Source organism: Sardina pilchardus, chromosome 23 (assembly GCF_963854185.1).
Source record: "Sardina pilchardus chromosome 23, fSarPil1.1, whole genome shotgun sequence".
Classification (NCBI taxonomy): domain Eukaryota; kingdom Metazoa; phylum Chordata; class Actinopteri; order Clupeiformes; family Clupeidae; genus Sardina; species Sardina pilchardus.
The window spans coordinates 5,725,996-5,745,995 of NC_085016.1; the positions used below are offsets into that span (position 1 = coordinate 5,725,996).

The window sequence follows — 20,000 nt, forward strand, 5'->3', positions numbered from 1 at the left end:
CCTCACAGGCCTTCCAGCTCGGCCAATCAAATCGCTACAAATGGTCCAGAGCGTTTTTCATTCAACTGAGAAAAGGGCACGCTACCTTGTTGTTCATTGAGCTCCACTGTGGTTATCCATAGCCACCTGTTTCAACTTCAAGTCCCTAATGCTTGCTTCTAAAGTGCTGGCTCTCATGAAGGCTTATACACTGCCTGGCCAAAAAAAGGACCACCACCTGGATTCAACTAAAGGCTACCTTACACTGACAGACTTTGACAAGATTTGGGAAAGATTCTTGAAAGATTGTAGTCTTTTAACTAACACCCCTCATTCAAGCTTCACTCAAAAGACTACAATCTTTCAAGAATCTTTCCAAAATCTTGTCAAAGTCTGTCAGTGTAAGGTATAGGTTTAAGCAAACAGGTAAGAGCCCCCCTGTAGTGGCAGCGCTATGATGATTTGGGGTTGTTGCAGTTGGTCAGGTCTAGGTTCAGCAATGTTATGTGTCCAAGGAATGAGGCCAACTGACTATCGGTCATCAATGTTGGACTTCCTGCTTTCAATGATGTAAAAATCATCATTTTACGTCATTGAAAGCAGGAAGTCATATTCATGGATTTCATTGAAATCCGTATTTCTTCCATCTCAAGGCAAACTGAGGAAATGATGCACCACCATTCAAAAACGTGACTGGTTTTCTAAAGATACAAAGCTAATGCTAATCGGTGAAGTGTACCTTGAATGACCAGGTTATTCCATCAATGGATTTGTTCTTCTCTGATGGCACAAGGACATTCCAAGATGACAATGCCATGATTCATCAGGCTCAAATTGTGAAAGGGTTCAGGTTCAGGGAACATTAGACATGATTTTCACCACAGAGTCTAGACCTCAACCCCATTGAGAATCTTTGGGATGTGCTGGAGAAGGCTATGCACAGTGGTCCAAATCTCCCGCCATCAATAGAAAATCCTGGCAAAAAAAATGAATGCAACGCTGGACGGAAATAAATGTTGTGACATTGCAGAAGTTTGTGGAAACGATGCCACAGCACAGCCAATGCGTGCCGTAGTCAAAGTTAAATGTATCCCAACCAAATATTAGAGTGTGTGACCTTTTTTTTGGCCTGGCAGTGTATCACCCTGTCTCCAAGAAACATACTCTGGCACTGTCGTCTGTATAAACACAGCAACTCAGGCTACTTGCTGTTCCCTGACAGTGGAAAGACTTACCATGCGCTAACACAGCAGGGGCATCCCTCCCTATCTTCAAGAAGCTCTTCAAGAAGCCATTTCTCTATCTTCAAGAAGCTCTTGAAGACCCAAATCCTTCGAGTGTACTTTCTCCTTGAACACTTCTAACAAGCCAATCCAATCCACTTCCCTTCTTCTGCCTTCACCTTCCTCTCCTTCAATCGCCATCTCCTTTGATATGCCTGACTAGTACTTATACTCCTGAACTCTCACCCTCTAGTAGTAGGCCTCATTACTGCTATATTGTTACCATAACACTTGGAGGTCCAGGGCCTTTTCAGGCACTTTGAGGCAGTCAGCTATACCTTGAGATTTTTAAGTTTTTCATCTAACTAAAAACATCTATGCAAAAGTGGCACATATGGTTATATTCTAGAGGTCCTACTCAATAATTATATGAGAGTAAAGTAAATGTAATGAAATTACTTTTTATTATAATTCAGTGTAAACACAACTATTTGAAAAAAATGATTTTCAAATGTCAGAGGTCAAAGGTCAAAAACACACTACAGTATAAATATATCGAGCTAAGGCTTTTAAAGTTTGAACCTCGAAAACAATGGTGTTGACTCCATATAAGTAAAAAGAACATTCAAAAAATGTTATGTAGCTTTACTACAAATTGGAAAAAAGTCAGACTAAATGGGTCACTTAGTGAGTGTCTCTTTCAAATGCAAATTAAGGTGAATGGGCATTTTGAATGGGCCTGCAGCAGGTGAGAGGACTGAAATCCTGGGATTTTTTTTAATTGTTTTTACAAAGTGCCATTGATACATTCTCTTTTAAAACATATACAGTATATTTGGAAACTAGTTGATTAAAGGTTTATAATGGTGTCACTTATATGTTTCTAGGACAAACCTTTGCAGAGATTGAGATGTGTGTTTGGAACAGTTTCAATTCACACCAAAGATTCCCGACACGATGAGACTGAGTTGCAGCGGTGTGAATTAGAAGTTGCACGTAGTTGCAAGCCGTCGCAGAGCATTAAACACGTTGAGTCGCAGTCGCAAGGTTTTAGAACGTCGCGGCTCGTCTCGTCTCGTCGGGAATCTTTGGTCTGAACCCTACTTTAGGTCTCAAGAGCATTGTAGGACTTTTTTGTAAGATACTAGTCGTAAAAAATCAGATTGAATTTCATCCTGCAAAAATAGTTCAAGGAATAGGGGGAATAAAACCTGTCTTCCGATTCATTGCATGTTTTTATGCAAGCCCATTAAAAGTTATTTCTGTGGTAGAAATACCAATATCGTCATTAGGTGTTGCACATACAGACATGTAAAAAAATGGTATTAGTGCATTTCTAGTTGTGCTTGCACCTGAGAATACTGTATGCTGGAAAAAAACAAAAACAGAAGGACAAAGCTATTGGACATGCCTGTGTGTGTGTGTGTGTGTGTGTGTGTGTGTGTGTGTGTGTGTGTATGTGTGCGTGCGTGTGTACTTACATATCTGTGGGAGCCGTCATAATCACACCTCTCGATCTTGCCCAGGCTTCCATCAGAAAAGTACAGCTTCTCAGATCGGTGATCTATGGTGAGGCCGTTGGGGGTGGCGATCTCTGTGCTGACGATGACCCGGATATTTTTTCCTGCCAGGGTGGACCTCAAGATGCCTGGCCGCTGCTCATTCCAGTTGGTCCAAAACATCAGGCTGAAACCCACGGAAGGGAGATGACGATGAGGAAGAGCAGATCGAGGAGAAGAACATAACGCAGGTCACTATACACTATAAATATTTATACAGAAATGTGAAAAGAACATATGAAATGTGGCGTCTGGAATTCATCATAGAAAGCAGCATTTTTGTGAATATGCGCAAAAGACATTTCAACATTTCAACATTTCAAAGTAAACCGACTGATTTTTTTGGAATCTGCTAATGGATGGCTATTAATATCGGCATTGCCTATTGGACTGGGTCAGTCTGCACCTCAATGCACTCTATGCTTGGATCCTGAGTCCTCTATGCCCTTTCTCCCTCATGCCAAGCTTGTGTTAATGCACATTTATTTATTTATTCTGTCTTTTAGCCCTTCTCAGTATGCCAGACAGCCAGTGCTGCTAAAATGTGAGTGCGCGGGGTAAACAAGTACTGTGTGCTTCGACATCCACCACCATCACCGAGTCAAAAAAACAAGCTCTTTCTTCAAGCTGTTTTCATGCGAGAGTCGTGGTGGCGTTGCTTGTATGGCATATTATGCAAGTCCAACTTAACAAATGTGCACTTGCCCATGATTTATGCAACTGGCGTAAACATTAAAAACTATGAAAAATACTTTTGCATTATTCAAACAATTTAGCTGTTGTGTGAAAATGGAAATGAAGTTTGCCAATGACTGAAACTCCAAAGACAGAGACGCCGCCCGCAGGAGCATTTAAACAGAATACACAAATTAAGCATAATGAATCGCCACCCTCAAGAGTTAATTACCCTATCAGGCTCAGATGAGCCAGGCCTACTATGCCTACTTTAATTACAAGACGTGCAGTCGTTATTTTTTACTCCATGTTTGAGACATGGTACACGGTGCTATTTTCAGTGCCTTCCTGTCAAAGCCATTCAATTTCTCTGGACAGCGTAAAGACGTGAGTCTGTCATCCAGTGATGGCTTCCAGTTAACTCAATGGAGGATTGTGAGATGCTCACACTCGACCCTACTGATGAATGTGAAGAGTAGGCGAGGTGAGACACACACACACACACACACACACACACACACACACACACACACAGACACATAAGACACACACACACACAAACATACCTGGGTGGGTCTGGGTAATTACACGCCCTGATCTCACGCTGCTTCTGGTCTCACACTTCCCTCAGTTCACAGGAAGGTTGGTGTATGGGGGGAATGGGATAGGAGCGCCCTGAGATGGCTACACATCCAGATCTGAACTGAGCCAGACCTGGGTCGTGTGTGTGTGTGTGTGTGTGTGTGTGTGTGTGTGTGTGTTTCACCGCAGGTGCTGTCTGGTTCCTATTACGGCCACAAGGGTGTCATTGACAGCCTGCCCTGTGAGGCACCAACAGCACTTTCACACCACCACACTCACTCACACACACACACACACACACACACACACACACACACACACACACACACACACACACACACACAAACACACACCCTGTCGCCCGTAAAAGAGACACTCGTTCTCGGAGTGACCACTTTGCTGTCAGAGCCTGTGATGGATCCTGGAGTGTGTGTGTGTGTGTGTGTGTGTGTGGGCGCGCGTGCGTGTGTGAGAGAGAGGCGTTGATGAGTGTCTTGGGAGCAAGACGAGGTCAGAGGAGTGAGAAATAATCGCCAGCTGAGAAAAGCCCCATGCTCTTGTTGCCTAGAACACTATTGTGGATTAACAGTGATTAGCCATTGAGCTCAAGAGACTCTAAGAGCCAAAAAAAAAAAAAATGAAGAGAAGAAAGTTGTTTTTTTCCTCCCCTTGTTTTCTATTTTTGTCAAACTGCCTGCCAACATCATGGATACGAACGAAGTGGCATGTCATTACTGTTGCTTTAGCAGCCGCACAGATGCAGACAGAATTAATGCAATCGATAGATGTGCACTGCAGTCAAACGCTCATCATCTCAATAGCTGTTTACTTGAGCGAGCTCCCAAACTTCCTCTGTGAGTTCCCTCCAAGTTTATCGACATTGGGGTCAACCTTATTTCAGATTTAGCAATGGCCATCAGGCATGGCAGCCACTGATGTGTGAGTGTCACCCTGCGTGTGGTCTTTCATCTAATTGCCGCGACTTAATTACCAAGATGTCGCCCTGTCAGAAGCCTCTGGATAGAGAAAGCCTCCCAAATAACAGGCTTCAGAGAAGGGTTTAAGAGATCTCAGCTGTCAGGGACGTGGGAGTCAGCGTGAGAAGTGCCTTTTTAGGTAAAGTGTTCACTTCTGTGTATGACAGGCCGCTAAGCACAGCCATCAAAACTTGAATGAGAACGCATTAATCTGAACACTTCTGCTGTCTTGTAAAAACCACTTAATCCACTCAATAGATATGATACGTGTCAGAATTCCAAACCCAGTAAATTTAAATGTATGCGCCCTAAAAAAACTAATATTTTTTTTGGTATCCTGTTTATCCTCTGATAGATGGAGGGTTGTCTTGTGCATATGAAATGATGGGGGGAAAATACAGGAAGCAAGGCCAAGAGGTCAACATTTGAGGATAGAGAGAGAGAAAGAGATAGAGAGAAGAAGAAGAAGAAGAAGAAGAAGAAAAAGAAGAAGAAGAAGAAGAAGAAGAAAAAGAAAAAAGAAGAAAAACAGCTAAAAGGAAAACAAAGAGTAGAGGAGAGAAGAATACAGAGAGTCTATGGAGTAGAGTGTGTTTATTTGTTACCCTCGTCCAAGGCTAGCATATGTGGGTGATTGAGAAGTCAGGCAAAGATAGCATAAGGTGGTGAAGGACAGGGCTATATAGAGATAAAGAGCTAAAGGTAAAGAAAATAGAGATAAACATAAAGAGGTCAGGCAGAGATAGCATAAGGTGGTGAAGGACAGGGCTATATAGAGAGAAAGAGCTAAAGGTAAAGAAAAATAGAGAGGAATATTAAGAGGTTATGGGTTGTGATCACGTTGTTGATGCTGGTCCAGTATAAGTGCGATCATAATTTTAAGAAAGAGAGAAATTTAAATGATGACTAAAGACTGACTGAAGCTAATTTGAAAACTTGGCAAATACTTTTTAGTTAATTTAACACCGTGACCAATATCTTGGATGAAAACATCTGTGAGCCAACTCAATACTCCCACACATGAGAGAACAAGCTCTTTTGAGTGAGGGTCCTCAGAACGAATGTGTTGAAAATAACACTACTTGTGTTGTTTTTAACACTCCATGTCCAGATAGGGACAACACAGTTTGTGTTGGCTCTCAAACACTCTCCTCGATCCTCGATGCTCGATCCTCAAGGGGCGTTCCCCATCAGTGAGGATCGAGGCCCGAGGAGGAATGGAGGATGTACAGTATAAAAGACCAAATGAGAGGCACCCAGTATGTTTTAAGGTTGTAGGAGTGCATATGGGATGTGGTGGGGTGGTGTGGTCATAATGGTGGGAAGTTCCCGAGTGTCTGGACTAAATTCCCAACCTGGCTCGTCCTAATTCCCAGTGTAACTGATTCATTACTTCCCTCTCCATCTCAAGCTGGTGTGTGGTGAGCATTCTGGTGCATAACGGCTGCTGTGCATAACCCAGGTGGGTGCTGTGCTACACATTAATGGTGGATAGAGAGGTTCCCCCTTCACTGTGAAAAGCACTATATGAATGCAATGTGTTGTTGGTGTTGTTGCTGATGTTGCTGCACTTTTGACGCTCATCAAGGGCAAGAATGACTGACTTGGTGAGAAAGGGACGGGGGCAAATATGGGGGAGGGAGAGAGACCATCTGGAGTGTGTTGCAGCCTACTTTTGCACACCTGTGGAGAGGTTATGGGGTGTGGAAAGGTGAGGTGAGGTGTGGTGAGGTGCGGTGCAGTCATACTTTTGACACTCGTCCAGAGCGAGCACGTGCGGGTGGTCGTCCTCGGCCATGATGACGACGGGCTCGCGGGTGAAGGCGGCGTGGGCGCGGGCGCCGGTGCCAGGCTCGATGCTGTGCCTGCTGATGGTGGCGCTGGTGGAGCTGGTCCAGTAGAGCGTGTCCCAGCCGCGGTGGTACGCCAGGCCCTCCACTGACCCCACGTCTGCCAGGGACAGGAGACACACACACAACAACAACAATTCAAGAATAGAATAGAAATAGAATATAAACTTTTTTTGATCCCGTGAGGGAAATTCGTTTCTCTGCATTTAACCCAATTTAACCGAATTAGTCAACACACAGCACACACACAGTGAAGTGAATCACACACTAACCCAGAGCAGTGAGCTGCCTGCCCACCCAGCGGCGCTCGGGGAGCAGTGAGGGGTTAGGTGCCTTGCTCAAGGGCACTTCAGCCGTGGTGGACTGGTCGGGGATCGAACCGGCAACCGGTTACAAGCCCGAAGCCCTAACCCGTACACCACGGTTGCCCACATTCAGATTCAGATTCAGATTCAGATTCAGATTCAAATTGAGATTCAGAAAACTTTATCAGTCCCCGAGGGACAATTCGGTTTACAGCTAACCCATCCATTAAGGGGTTAAAAGTTTGAAAAGTGCAATGCTGATCAGCGCTCCCCCAACAAAACCAAAACGATCAGATTGTTTATCCCACAGGACATCAATACCCTACCCTCCAGCGAACCCACTTCTACTGGGAGAGGTGAAACAAGCCACAATCCCGATTAGCACAGGGGTTCAAAAGCGATACTGATCACCACAATGATATGACAGGCCCTCTATCGACCTCACGTCTCCTGGGAGAGGAAAGGCGTGGAAGACTATAAGAGAAAAAACAATACTGGACTGTGATCATAATGTTTTAAAAAACAAACCCCATGTCTATCAGGAGAGGAGAGGCAAAGAACAATATTTATCCGTTATCACAATAGCAAACCATGTCCTGGGCTAACCCTATTACTCAGTCGGATGAAAAAAAACACTGGTCACTTATTATGACTCGCCACCTACCTGGAGAGGAAAGAAATGTTGTATTGATTTATAAAGCCATTCCTGTTGTTGATTATAATGTTTACAACGGTGGTAAGCCACCCCTGACATGCACTCAATGAATATCTGGTTTGGAGAGAGCAAAAAGAGAGAACAAACCTCATTGTTCTCACTCACTCATTCCCAGAGGAAACAAAGAAAAGTGAGTCACTGAATGTCACTGAATGGTGGAACACCAAAAATGTGTTATACACTCAGGAACAGATGTACTAACACCTTTGTGCCCACTTCAGACGTATTTGTTTTGCAACATGCGCATAAAAACAATGGCGAGGTAAAGGCCGCACTGAGGTAAAAGCGCAGACTGCCGGTCGCGGGAGCTGAGAATGTCAAATTGTGCTTTTCCCTCTCATGCATGATATGCATTCATACAGTAAGATGGTCAGGGGAAAGTGGGAGTTTCGTGCAAAAAAAAGGGACCAAATGATGTACTCCCCTGTACTGTATGTACTAAAACTGCCCATGAAAGCGCACGTCTAAATATTTATTGTGTATTTATTGTGCCTAAATATTTCTGCCTGTAAAAACAGGTGTTCCGTGCATGTGTCTAAACAATAGCGGGCCTACCAATGTGTTCTTCACCCAGATCACATGTCTAAACAACAGAACCAATGTGTTCTACACCCAGTTCACATGGCTAAACAACAGAACCGATGTGTTCTACACCCAGAACCAATGTGTTCTACAGGCAGTTGACCCTTCTAGTGAGATGTGAGGAGACAGTATGCAGCTATTGTCACCTGTAGGAGCATGCTTTAGAGGAAACCAACACATGGATCTTCTATTACAGTATGCACTACTTTAGTTCTGTTTAGTTCATCAAAAAAAAGCAATAACAGTTGTACTGCTATTGATATTTTCCAAGGTTGGCTTGGTTTGAGTTCATTGAAACACACACACACAAAATCCCAGACAAAAACATCTATCAGAACCGTTATCTGTAGCTACCCTGGACGTAAGCCAAGGTCTCAACTGAGCTCCGATGAAAGAAGATGAGAACTGACCAACTGTCTGGCTGCCAATATGAATGAGTTCAGAGGGATAGAGGGCCACTTGCTTTGCATAGGTCAATGGACACACTGTCCAAAGCAATCAATGTCCTGTCTCTATTAATCGAACTGTGCCAGGCAAACGAAAAGGTAATGTTGAATTTGTAAATTCATAGATAGCAGATGTTTCCTTTGTCCACGGGGAATCGTGTAAAAAAAGTGCTGCAATATAACCTTAGGATATGTTTGGGAATGCAAGCGGGGGGAAAGTTGCTTAAAACAGCCCACGGTTGAAACAGCACTGCTCAGCAAAAGAATACAACAACGCTGCATATCTTCTCTCTCTGTTTGCCATTACTGTAAGAGGACCTAAGACATGTGTGTGTGTGTGTGTGTGTTTGTGTGTGTGTGTGTGTGTGTGTGTGTGTGACCTAAGACATGGTGCAGTGAAACCTGTCTGCTCGTTTTGCATCAGGACAACACCGTGTCATTTCCTGTGCGGCCATTTAAAGCCCTCGGCTCAGGAAGAGGTGTCACACACCTGTAATTCCGTGTCACGATCGTCCGGAAGGACTTAGATCAGGATTGTGTCTTACCATCAGCAACCCCGTCGCTTATTTTTAGCAACTCTTGAACAAGGCCCCGCGCCGGAACTATCGCTGCGGCTTTGCTGACAAATACCCTCTGCTTAGTGTCATGTTCCTGGTGGATGAGATTTAAAGAGGGAGCCGGCCGGAGAGATGTACCTCTCTCGCTCTCTTTCTCTATATCTCTCTCTCTCTCTCTCTCTCTCTCTCTCTCTCTCTCTCTCTCTCTCTCTCTCTCTCTCTCTCTCTCTCTCTCTCTCTCTCTCTCTCTCTCTCTCTCTCTCTCAACAGCTGTTTGGGATGCCTATCTCTCCCCCCTGTCACGCTCTGACATGTCGCCGCCGCTGCGATTGCATGTCCAAGTGGAGAGCGACATATTGCTAAAGCAACGCAAAGCAAAGCAACGCAACGCAACGCAACGCAACGCAAAGCAAAGCAACACAGCCTCTTGGAGCAGACATAACAAGAGCAGGCAGCCAGGCTGGCGTCCTACTGGGCTCGGAGATAAACAGAAATCGTCCGCTCCGCTCCGGCTTGGCAGAGTTCGCTGTTTCCCGTTTCAACAAGGACAATTGCCTCATTCCCTTCTCCCGGTGCGCTACTCAATTCACCTTAGCTGCACGCGAAGAAAAGCGGAAAAAAAAATGAATAAAAAAATAATAAAATAGAAGACCCAAAATGCCTCGATATATCATTTTCATCACAGAATGGAACAAAAGCTCTCCATTATGGTAAATGACATACATAATCCACTTACTGGGAGGCAAATGAATGGCCCTTTATGAGTAAATGTGAAGGCTCCGTGGCTTAGAAGACTAATATTGCACATCTAATAGTGTGACATGGATATGGATAGCCCAAATTTTACAAAGCAATTCATATTCATTAAAGTGCACATCTGAGGAGAGTGGCGGTGCTTTATACACCGACGTGTCTCTGATTAGCGAGATCATTTATCTCCTTCCCACCCCCCCCCCCAATCCTCCTCTTCCTCTTCCTCTCATCTCGTCTCGTCTCCGCTCGCTCCCGTCTCAGCGGTCTCTCAAGGCAGGCTGATGGATGTCTCCGCTATCTCACAGGTCAGACACGCTACAGCCAACTCAGCAGGCAGCACGGCACGGCACGTCTCTCTCTCTCTCTCTCTCTGTTTCTATTCCATACATTCTCTCTCATTCTCACCCCCTCTCCCTCTCTCCCTCTCCCTCATGTTCAATCACTCACTCATTCACTTCATCAATCTCCCTGTTGCTATCTTCTTTCCCCCTCTCTCTCTCTCTCTCTCTCTCTCTCTTTCTCTCATAATTGCCCATCCTCTATCTCTCTCTCTCTCTTTCTCTATGCACAGGAACCTCGGTGCAGGTGGTATGGGATGGGCTGTCTCCATGCATTACTGAAATGCCCTGCTCAACTCCTCTCACCTTCTACTCTCCATGCAGGGGGCAAGGCAGGTTCACACACACACACACACACACACACACACACACACACACACACACACACACACACACACACATACACACACACACACCTCTACTGATGAAAAGACCCTGATGGAGAGGCTGTTGTGCTCCTGCTGTATTTGTGGTGTATGTGCACACACACACACACACACACACACACACACACACACACACACACACACACACACACACACACACACACACACACACACCTCTACTGATGAAAAGACCCTGATGGAGAGGCTGTTGTGCTCCTGCTGTATTTGTGGTGCATGCACATGCACACACGCACACACGCACACACACATGCACACACACACACACACACACACACACACACACACACACACACACAAACACGACCTTTCTCTCTCAATCTCTCTCCCACACACACACACACACACACTCCCTCATTATCTCATTCCTTCCCACTCCCTTGCACACACAACAGCACACGCTTTGTTGGATTCTCATAGCAAGGTCTCGCACTAAAGAAGAAATCGCACTAAAAGTTCAAAGATAGCAGTGAGATATCCAAGGTGTACAGTGTGTCAGATCTTCACTCTGAGTGTGTGTGAGTCTCTGTTCTCTAAAAACTGATGTAACTCTGAGCGGATGCTTTGGTTGATTTGAGGTTTGACACTGAGGGCAAAAAGAGATGTGGGGAAACACTACTGCGCCCTGACAATTTAAATCACCCAGTGCTGATGTGGAATGGAGTTGATTAAACATGTACTCACGTGCACACACAGGCACACACACACACACACACACACACACACACACACACACACACACACACACACACACACACACAAAGACACAGACACATGCTTGCAATGTGATTTAAAAAGAGTGTGAATGTGTGTGCCTGTGTATGTGTGTGTGTGTGTGTGTGTGTGTGTGTGTGTGTGTGTGTATGGGGGGTACAAGGCAGGAGGGGAGGTGCCATCACATCATTGGCTGTCGGCCATCCATCACTTTAACGGCGGCTAACGAAGATGGATTTCTCTCAGGTGGACACAGTGAGCTGTCAATACTGCGCGCCGCACGCTGCATTCACTTGGCCCTCCTGGACTGGACGAGGCCAACTCCAGGGTGAGGGCTGACCCTGCCATAGCACCACAGAGTGATGGGTGTGTGTGTGTGGGTGCGTGTGTGTGTGTGTGTCTGTGTGCATGACATATCTCAAGTGTATGTGTGTCTGAGTGTGTGTGTGTGTGTGTGTGTGTGTGTGTTTGTGTGTGTGTGTGTGATGTACTGTAACATTACAGAACAGAACAGAACAGAACATAACAGTGTGATGCCACCCCCCCCCCACACACACACACACACACAAAGACACAATAACAGGCACCCACACACAGACACACACACACACACTGTAGATGTGATGTGGACGGGATTTAAAGGAGGAGCAAGTGGTGTGTGTGGATGTGTGTGTGGATGTATGTGGGTATGCGGCACACGTGTGTGGGGCAGGGATATATCACCCGCCTGCCCTTTTGCTTCTGACAAGCCCATAACTCAGGAGTTCATGAAACCCCCGTCTAGCCAACTCCCATCAGCCACAACACAACACCTACCACAGCCACACACATGGAGCAGAGACAGAGACAACACACAGTGCCTACAAGACAACAACATCCCAAATCACACACACACACACACACACACAGAGTGTGTGGTTTGAGGGCTAGGGCTACTGAACGGGCAAAGAGCACAGCCCCATCAGGAGAGTGCACTGCACGGCATTCTGGGATACATACAGTACGACCGCGGGATGGATAGACGGAGGATCAACATAAGGACAAAAAAAAAAAGTTAAAAGTTTCGACTAGCGTAGAATAAACAAGCGCCCACTTCTGATGCAAGACACGAGAATGCCAAATTGAACAACGAGGGAGGAAAAAAAAACACAGAGGCTGGAAGGAAAGCAAAGAAGAAAGAACAAGAAGAAGAAGAGGAGGAAGAACAGAAAGAGGAAGAGGAGAGCAGAGCTGAGCGAGATGTGAATAATGTGACCATGACACCAAGGCCAGTGTGCAATCACGAGCAATACAGTCGACATATCAAGGCCTCGCCTGTAGGGGCTCATTACGGCCTGAACCTCTGATTGCCGTGTCACTGGGCACAGGCTCGTAATGGGAATATACAGCCAAAATAAACACAAATATACAGCACCGGCTAGATATAAAGCTGAGCACTAGTTGTGTAAAATCGTTGACAGCTTTGTCAAATGAGGCAAATAGAGCACCGTCTTCATAAATGTACACCAGGCGCTGTACACGCAAAGGCCACAGCCATCTATGCTGATGTGTATTTGGCTGTTCTGTTGCCGTCTGTTGTGCTACTGTATCTGTAAAAACATGGACAATACGGTGTGCATGAAAGGAGAACAAAACCATTGTATGAAACTTCTCAAACAATTACTGCATGATGAAGCAGCCTGTACAACCGAGAAGAAAGAAACATTTCCGATTTAGACATTCTTGTTTGACGAGCGGGAACATGAAAAAGGAGTGAGATTACAGCAAGATCAACTCTTTCCCCCTTGTCAGGAAACGTGCGAAGAAAACTTTCAGCTCTTTTTGAAACCTCCGGACTGGTGGAAAAATATTTAACGGGGCTACACATAAAAGAGCCACCCCCTCACCATTCTCCTCGGGCTCCCCGTGCCTGGTTAGCAGCAACATGCCCGTCCGCTTCAGACAGGAAGATGAAGCCGTACGTGACATCCACTTCCCTCGCCTTTCAGAGTGGGGCGAAATAAGCAGTGATGTTTTCATCACACATTCCTTGCCTAGCCAGCTCAATCACATGCATGTTAAGATGTGTCCAGCCTCAAGCAAACAAGGACACGAGACGAGAGCGGCTTCGTCTCGTTTGCGTACAGCGCGCTGGTGATTGCAGTTGGAAACAGCCAGCCCCAGGAACCAGGTACACACACACACACACACACACACACACATACATACATGCATACACACACACACATATACATGCATACACACACACACACACACACACACACACACACACATTCATAAAGCTTCCTGTCACATTTAAGCACATATTTCCTGAACAATACACCTGCGGAGATCCATCATCAGTCAACAAAAACATCTCAAGGCGTGTACTGTACAGTATGTGCTGGTTTCATTTCACAGAGCCTGTTCACCAATGAGAGGTAATAAAGAAACAGCCATTACTGGATCATTCCTGCCGCTGTTGTACTTATAGATTGCATACCATTTCCTTTCCCCGAGGACAATGCACCTAAATCACCTGGGCCAATCCAGAGCATCAGGAGCTCTACTGTGATGATAATCCATGCATGTCTCTTCACATACTGCACCCTCTCCACGCCTTCTATATATCTGGCACCTGGGACTAGTCTATCAAGTGCCCTTTAGTGCTTCTGACAACTAAATTGGTCCCGTTCCTTTCAGCAGAGTCACAACAGCCATTACAAAAGCTCTTAGACGTCAGCTGACGTAGATTTGAATTGACATGCTGTACAGCTTCTCGAAAACTATGTGCATTGATGCCGTGAATCACCTGTCTTTTTCAAAGCATGCTATATTATATGATCTTACAGAACACATATTGTCCCTCAATAGAGCACACACACACACACACACACACACACACACACACACACACACACACACACAAAACCCCATCAGTGTATCAGCGTTATACACGTCCAGCAGAAAATTGGTCTGGCAATCACTGGACAGACACATGTTTTAAAATGGAGTGACACAAAACAAATCACTCTGAGTGCTGCGATCACATAAAGCAACAGAGCAGTATGGCTGGGTGTGTAGCGCTGCGATCACATAAACACACAGAGCAGTATGGCTGGGTGTGTACTGTAGCTCAAGGCAGCTGAAGCATGCATAGATGGACGGGAGGCCACATGCAGTTTTCAAATTAGAAGTACATTTATTAAAGACACCCTCCTGTGAAAATCAAGTTTTTTAACCTTGTTAACTTGCCCGTGCAGTGTCTGCTGTGTTCTTAAAAAACGTCTTGTGAGCTAAGAGAAGCATTCAGTCACATTAAGATTCAGCAGAAACATTAAGATTTCTGCTTCTGCAGTCAACCAATCACTGCCTCAGAAGGCTATATATGCGAATTCAAAGTGCAGCTCTTCACGGCTCTCATGAGGGTACTGAACCAATCCGGCACACTTGAGGGTGGGACAATTCTTCTTCAAGACGCAGTCAAGCTAGCTAACATGTCAGCTACAGTTGAGTGTGTGGAGAGGGGGGTAGGGCCTGATAGGTCCCAATTCCCCAAATAAGTAAAGCGTAAAGTTATGTTTTTCAGGCATTTTAATGCCATGAGGGGGACTTTGTTTCATAACAAAAACTTCTAAATGTATACTTAGAGGAACAGAGAGGATATTTATGGGTGTAATAAACTGTTAAGAGTCCATCCTTAGAAAATAAAAAAGAACGTAAAGTCAGTGGAGTGAAAGCTGAAACAGAAATGTGCCGCACATCAGAGTCTAGGGGAGTTCATGCAAAACCGAAATCAAAAGCCAAAAAGTCGAGAGGAAGGGAGAACGTGACAGACAGAGCGTGGAATGAGCAAGCCTCTTATGCCCCTGCCAATCAGAACACCATCACCCACACCTGCGCACACCTGGGCACACCTGGGCACCATTCACCTGTCACAGACAGAAAGCTTGTTCAGGATGAACTGCATCTGAATGTGCCTGAATTCATACGTCAAGGTGAGCTGCTGGTGACAGCGTTTAAAAAGACTGCCGTCAATTCAGACACTTTCTACTACCCCTTCTAACAATGGTTGATCTGGCAGTGTTTGCTTTCTTTGTTCTCTATACACATGCTTAGGAGATAATAAATCTAAAAAAGAAAACAAAAAACAAGAGAGCAACTGCAGGAGGTCACAAGGTCTTAAATAAGGTCATGTGACATAGTGACCTGCCATGCCAGACAAAGTAAGACGATATTTCTTAACCACTGTGGTAAGTCCAGCATGCATCATGCCCAGTCAGATCTGTGCAGAACTGTATGAAGTCGAATGAGCCTTCTGAAGGAGAGAGGGCGTGGCTGTGTCAGAGGTACTGTTCTCTCAGTATCAGCATGTATACAAAACTCACCGTATTAGAAAGGTAGTGAGTGCAGCATATCCACCAAAAGTCAAAGAAAAGCCAAAAGAAAACAACTAAAGCCAGAAAGCAAACCAAACAAACATAAAACAAAATTCACTCACTTTCCACAAGAATTCTGTGATCCGTCCAGTCATCATTGATCATCTGTATATTCCCAAAATGGACGTCGCTAAAGAAGATCCGATTGGTTCCCGCGGTGTCCTGGCGATAGTCAAAAGCCAGTGCAATGACGTTCTTAAAGAAGGCCGGGTTCTCAAAGGCCATGACAGGGGAGTTAAGGTTCCCCTCGTCAGACAGGTGGACACTCTTGAGAACGGTTCTCTCGGAGTAGAGCAGGTAGCCCGGGTGGCGGTGGCACCGGAGTCCGTCCTCGTCCAGGTAACCGTGAGCGCAGGCACACGACCTTTTGCCGCCGCCCAGGTGAAAACACAGCTGCTGACAGGGGTTCCGCCCGCAGGGGTTGGTACCTGAGTAAGGCATGGCACGCACACACACACACACACACACACACACACGCGCGCACACACACGCGCGCACACACACACACACACACAGACACACACACACACAGACACACAGACACAGACACAGACACACAGACACAGACACAGACACAGACACACACACACACACACACACACACACACACACACACACACACACACACACACACACACACACACACACACACACACACACACACACACACACACCAGTCTTGTCAATGAGCCTGCTTGCAGAAGAGCTACTCCCATTTGCGTATTGTTCAGATGGGTTTTCACTTTAGACCTAGCACAAGCTACTGAATACTTTTGACAACTTATGCTTTAGTAACATTGTAAAGTAGCATTCACTAGTAACTACTAACCATACTGATACTACTACACAATCTCTACCTGCTAAATAAACAAATGGCAACAATTTGTTTATGCAAAGCACATTGAATGATCTCTGTGTATGAAATGCGCTATATAAATAAACTTGACTTGACTTGACTTGAATAAACGAGATGTGGTGAGCATTCTGGGTAAAAAATGTCTACAGTCGGCCGCAGCATCTAAATGGGTGCTACAGAGCGGGGGTTTGGCGAGTCCCTGATGTATGCAAAGTGCTTTGGGTCCGAGGAGCTCTATGTAAACACTCATTCAAGTGTATCCATTCACTTATTCATGAAAAGAGGAGGAGATGTTTTTAGCTGGTTATACACGCCATCAAGAGTCCCCTTTGGCTCTCCAGTCCTGATGTTAAACACAGCAGCTGCTTACTGCCATCTCGTCTCATCTCGACACGCTCGCGGCCCGACGAAACAACGAGTCGAAGGCTACCGGGCACTTTTAGAGATGAACACAATGAACGAGGTCAGTGAAGGGAACCTCAACCTTTCTCCCGGACTTTGTTGAAGACTTTGACGTCTTTGAGGTTGACCCCGAGGCCGCTGCGGATCGTCTGCGAGTCGCTGGCGTCGTTTTTGGAGCCGCGTCGGATGGAGCCGTCGGCGTGCGCCCTGCCATTCACAAACACACACACACACACATACACACACACACACACACCAGGAAGACGGAGAGGAAAAGGAAGTTTGACAAGAGCTAATCAATGGCCCTCGACTAATTAAAATCGAAGAACTCATTAAAACACAGTAGACAGCTGGCTTGACAGAAGGTGGGGAAACCTACCCTTGCGATGACATTGAGCTACATGCAATTTGAATGGGAAGTAAGGACCAAAAAAACACACACACACACACACACACACACAAAGAAAAGTGTCCCTCTTTCTCCTTTTTCTCTCTCTTAGGTAAATTACAAAAACCTTCTCGGGGTTTCCTCCAGTGACCTTGTGTGGAGGCGGCTAATCCTGTGTGTGGCAGAGCAGCTGGTTTTCTGGGCCCCATTTGGCACCAGACACATTTATGGAAAAATAAATTACCTGTCAGACCAGTAGACGTAAGCCCCGAAGACTGCCACGGCAAACAGGTCCGCGTTGCTGGCTGACAGTACAATCTCTCGACTCGCACCACTCTCAAGGTTGATCCTCTCTATCTTGTCACTGCGGGCATCGCACCAGTATAATTTATTTTCCTGGAATGCAATTTGAAAAAATAAAGCTCAGCACGGGGGCTGTGTATCGCGTTATCGGCAGGTTTATTAACAAAAATAATAAGGGGTCAGGGGATGGGATATGGTTTGGGGGATCTGTGGGGATCAGAGGGAGGGAAGAGTGCTGGCAGAGGGAGTGTTTTTTGGGGAGGGGTGGTGGGGAGGTGGAGGCAGGATTGGAGGTGGAGGATGGGGGTTTGGAGGAGGGAAGACGAGGGGATAAGGTTGCACCTCGTAGTCGATGGAGATCCCGTTGGGCCAGGCGACGCCAGAGTTGACCAGGGTGGCCGGGTCGGATCCGTCCAGGCGAGCGCGGGCGATGCGGGGGCTCTGGCCCCATTCTGTCCAGAACATGAACCTGCGCGAGAGGGACCAGCGGGGTTAACTGGAGGAGCGCGAGAGGGACCAGCGTGAGAGGGACCAGCGGGGTTAACATGAACCTGCGCGAGAGGGACCAGCGGGGTTAACATGAACCTGCGCGAGAGGGACCAGCGGGGTTAACATGAACCTGCGCGAGAGGGACCAGTGGGGTTAACTGGAGGAGCGCTGTCGGCGTCGCGCCGGGACTCCCCGCGTCGTGCCTCGCATGCAGAGAGCACGCGCCTCACCTTGGCCCCTCACCCGCCCAGGGACAACGCTCACCTTGGCCCTCGCACGCCCCTCAAAAGCTCACCTCGCGCCTCACAAGCAAGAGAGCGAACGCTCACCTCGTGCCTCGCAAGCAAGAGAGCGAACGCTCACCTCGTGCCTCGCAAGCAAGAGAGCGAACGCTCAACTCATCATTCGCTTGGCACGCACAGAGCCAACGCTGCATAAATTGGCCTGCTGTTGAGCGTTGAATAATAATCTCACTCATTTTTCATATGTCCCTTTTTGTTCACCCCTGGGGAACTGTTTGATTGATTCACGGGGAATCAACATTCCTGACATGTCATATTTTCATTTCAGTTATTCTGATGAATGATTTAGTATTTTTTTTTGCTGTTTTTCGACACACATGCACCTTCAGATGAAGTTGTTTTCCCTATTTGTATTCGTACCCACGTAAAACATGCCAGTTCAACCATTTAATTTCCTTGTATGTATTGGGATAAAAGAAATACACTTTTTACACTCATTGCCAATTCAGTGCAAATGTTGGAAAACTGGAATTAAACATTAACATGACTCACTGTTGTCATGCCGTTCTCCTCCAACAGAGACTTCATCCTACATTTCACCCCGTGGCATGTGCAGATCACGAGAGAGCACCGACGCTGCGGTGGAGATAAATAACACCGCCGCATGCGCGCGCTTCGGCTAATTACACGGCGAGCTCTCTCGCCCGACGCCACCAGTGTCAGTGGCTCTGAAGAGTAATAGGGAGCTTTTAAGGGGATTTAGGGCTTCTTTACCATAATCCCTAGCAGAGCCCCACTTAAGTCACCCAGAAAAGGAACCATTGTTGTTCCCCAGTTTTCCCCCTTGAAAGCAGCCGTGCTTGCACTGTGCCCTGGCCTGGACCTATCTCAACTACACGCTAAAACAGAGACAGAAAAAGATTATTCCTTATTATGTGTGAAGCTTGAATTTAACATATGATACAGCACCTTTGCTGTAACACACTTTTTAACACACTATGAACAGTGCAAGACATATTAGCATATTACATTTACATTGTCACCCCTAAGATTAAAATTAGCATATGTAAGGACAAATTATCAGCAATACCATAGTGTTGCTTCAAATATATACCGTAATTTCTCGACTATTAGCCGCAGCTTTTACATTGATTTTGCAAAATTTCTTCAGCTATGAGATTAATACAGGGTAGGCAGTTGATATGGTGTTAATATGGTTTTGTGTCTTTTAACTTGCATAAAA

General features: G+C 46.0%; 1 protein-coding gene across 1 annotated transcript in view; it reads right to left on the bottom strand.

Moving 5' to 3' along the window:
• LOC134071730 (low-density lipoprotein receptor-related protein 1B-like) overlaps positions 1–20,000 on the bottom strand; it is a 250,591-nt gene that overhangs the window by 127,222 nt on the left and 103,369 nt on the right. Inside the window, exons 40-45 of the mRNA XM_062528566.1 lie at positions 18,369–18,495; positions 17,968–18,119; positions 17,418–17,542; positions 16,140–16,505; positions 6,744–6,945; positions 2,684–2,888 (exon numbers count right to left, since the gene is read on the bottom strand). Of these exons, the coding sequence (XP_062384550.1) occupies positions 2,684–2,888; positions 6,744–6,945; positions 16,140–16,505; positions 17,418–17,542; positions 17,968–18,119; positions 18,369–18,495 (1,177 nt within the window). The remainder of the gene's footprint in view (positions 1–2,683; positions 2,889–6,743; positions 6,946–16,139; positions 16,506–17,417; positions 17,543–17,967; positions 18,120–18,368; positions 18,496–20,000) is intronic.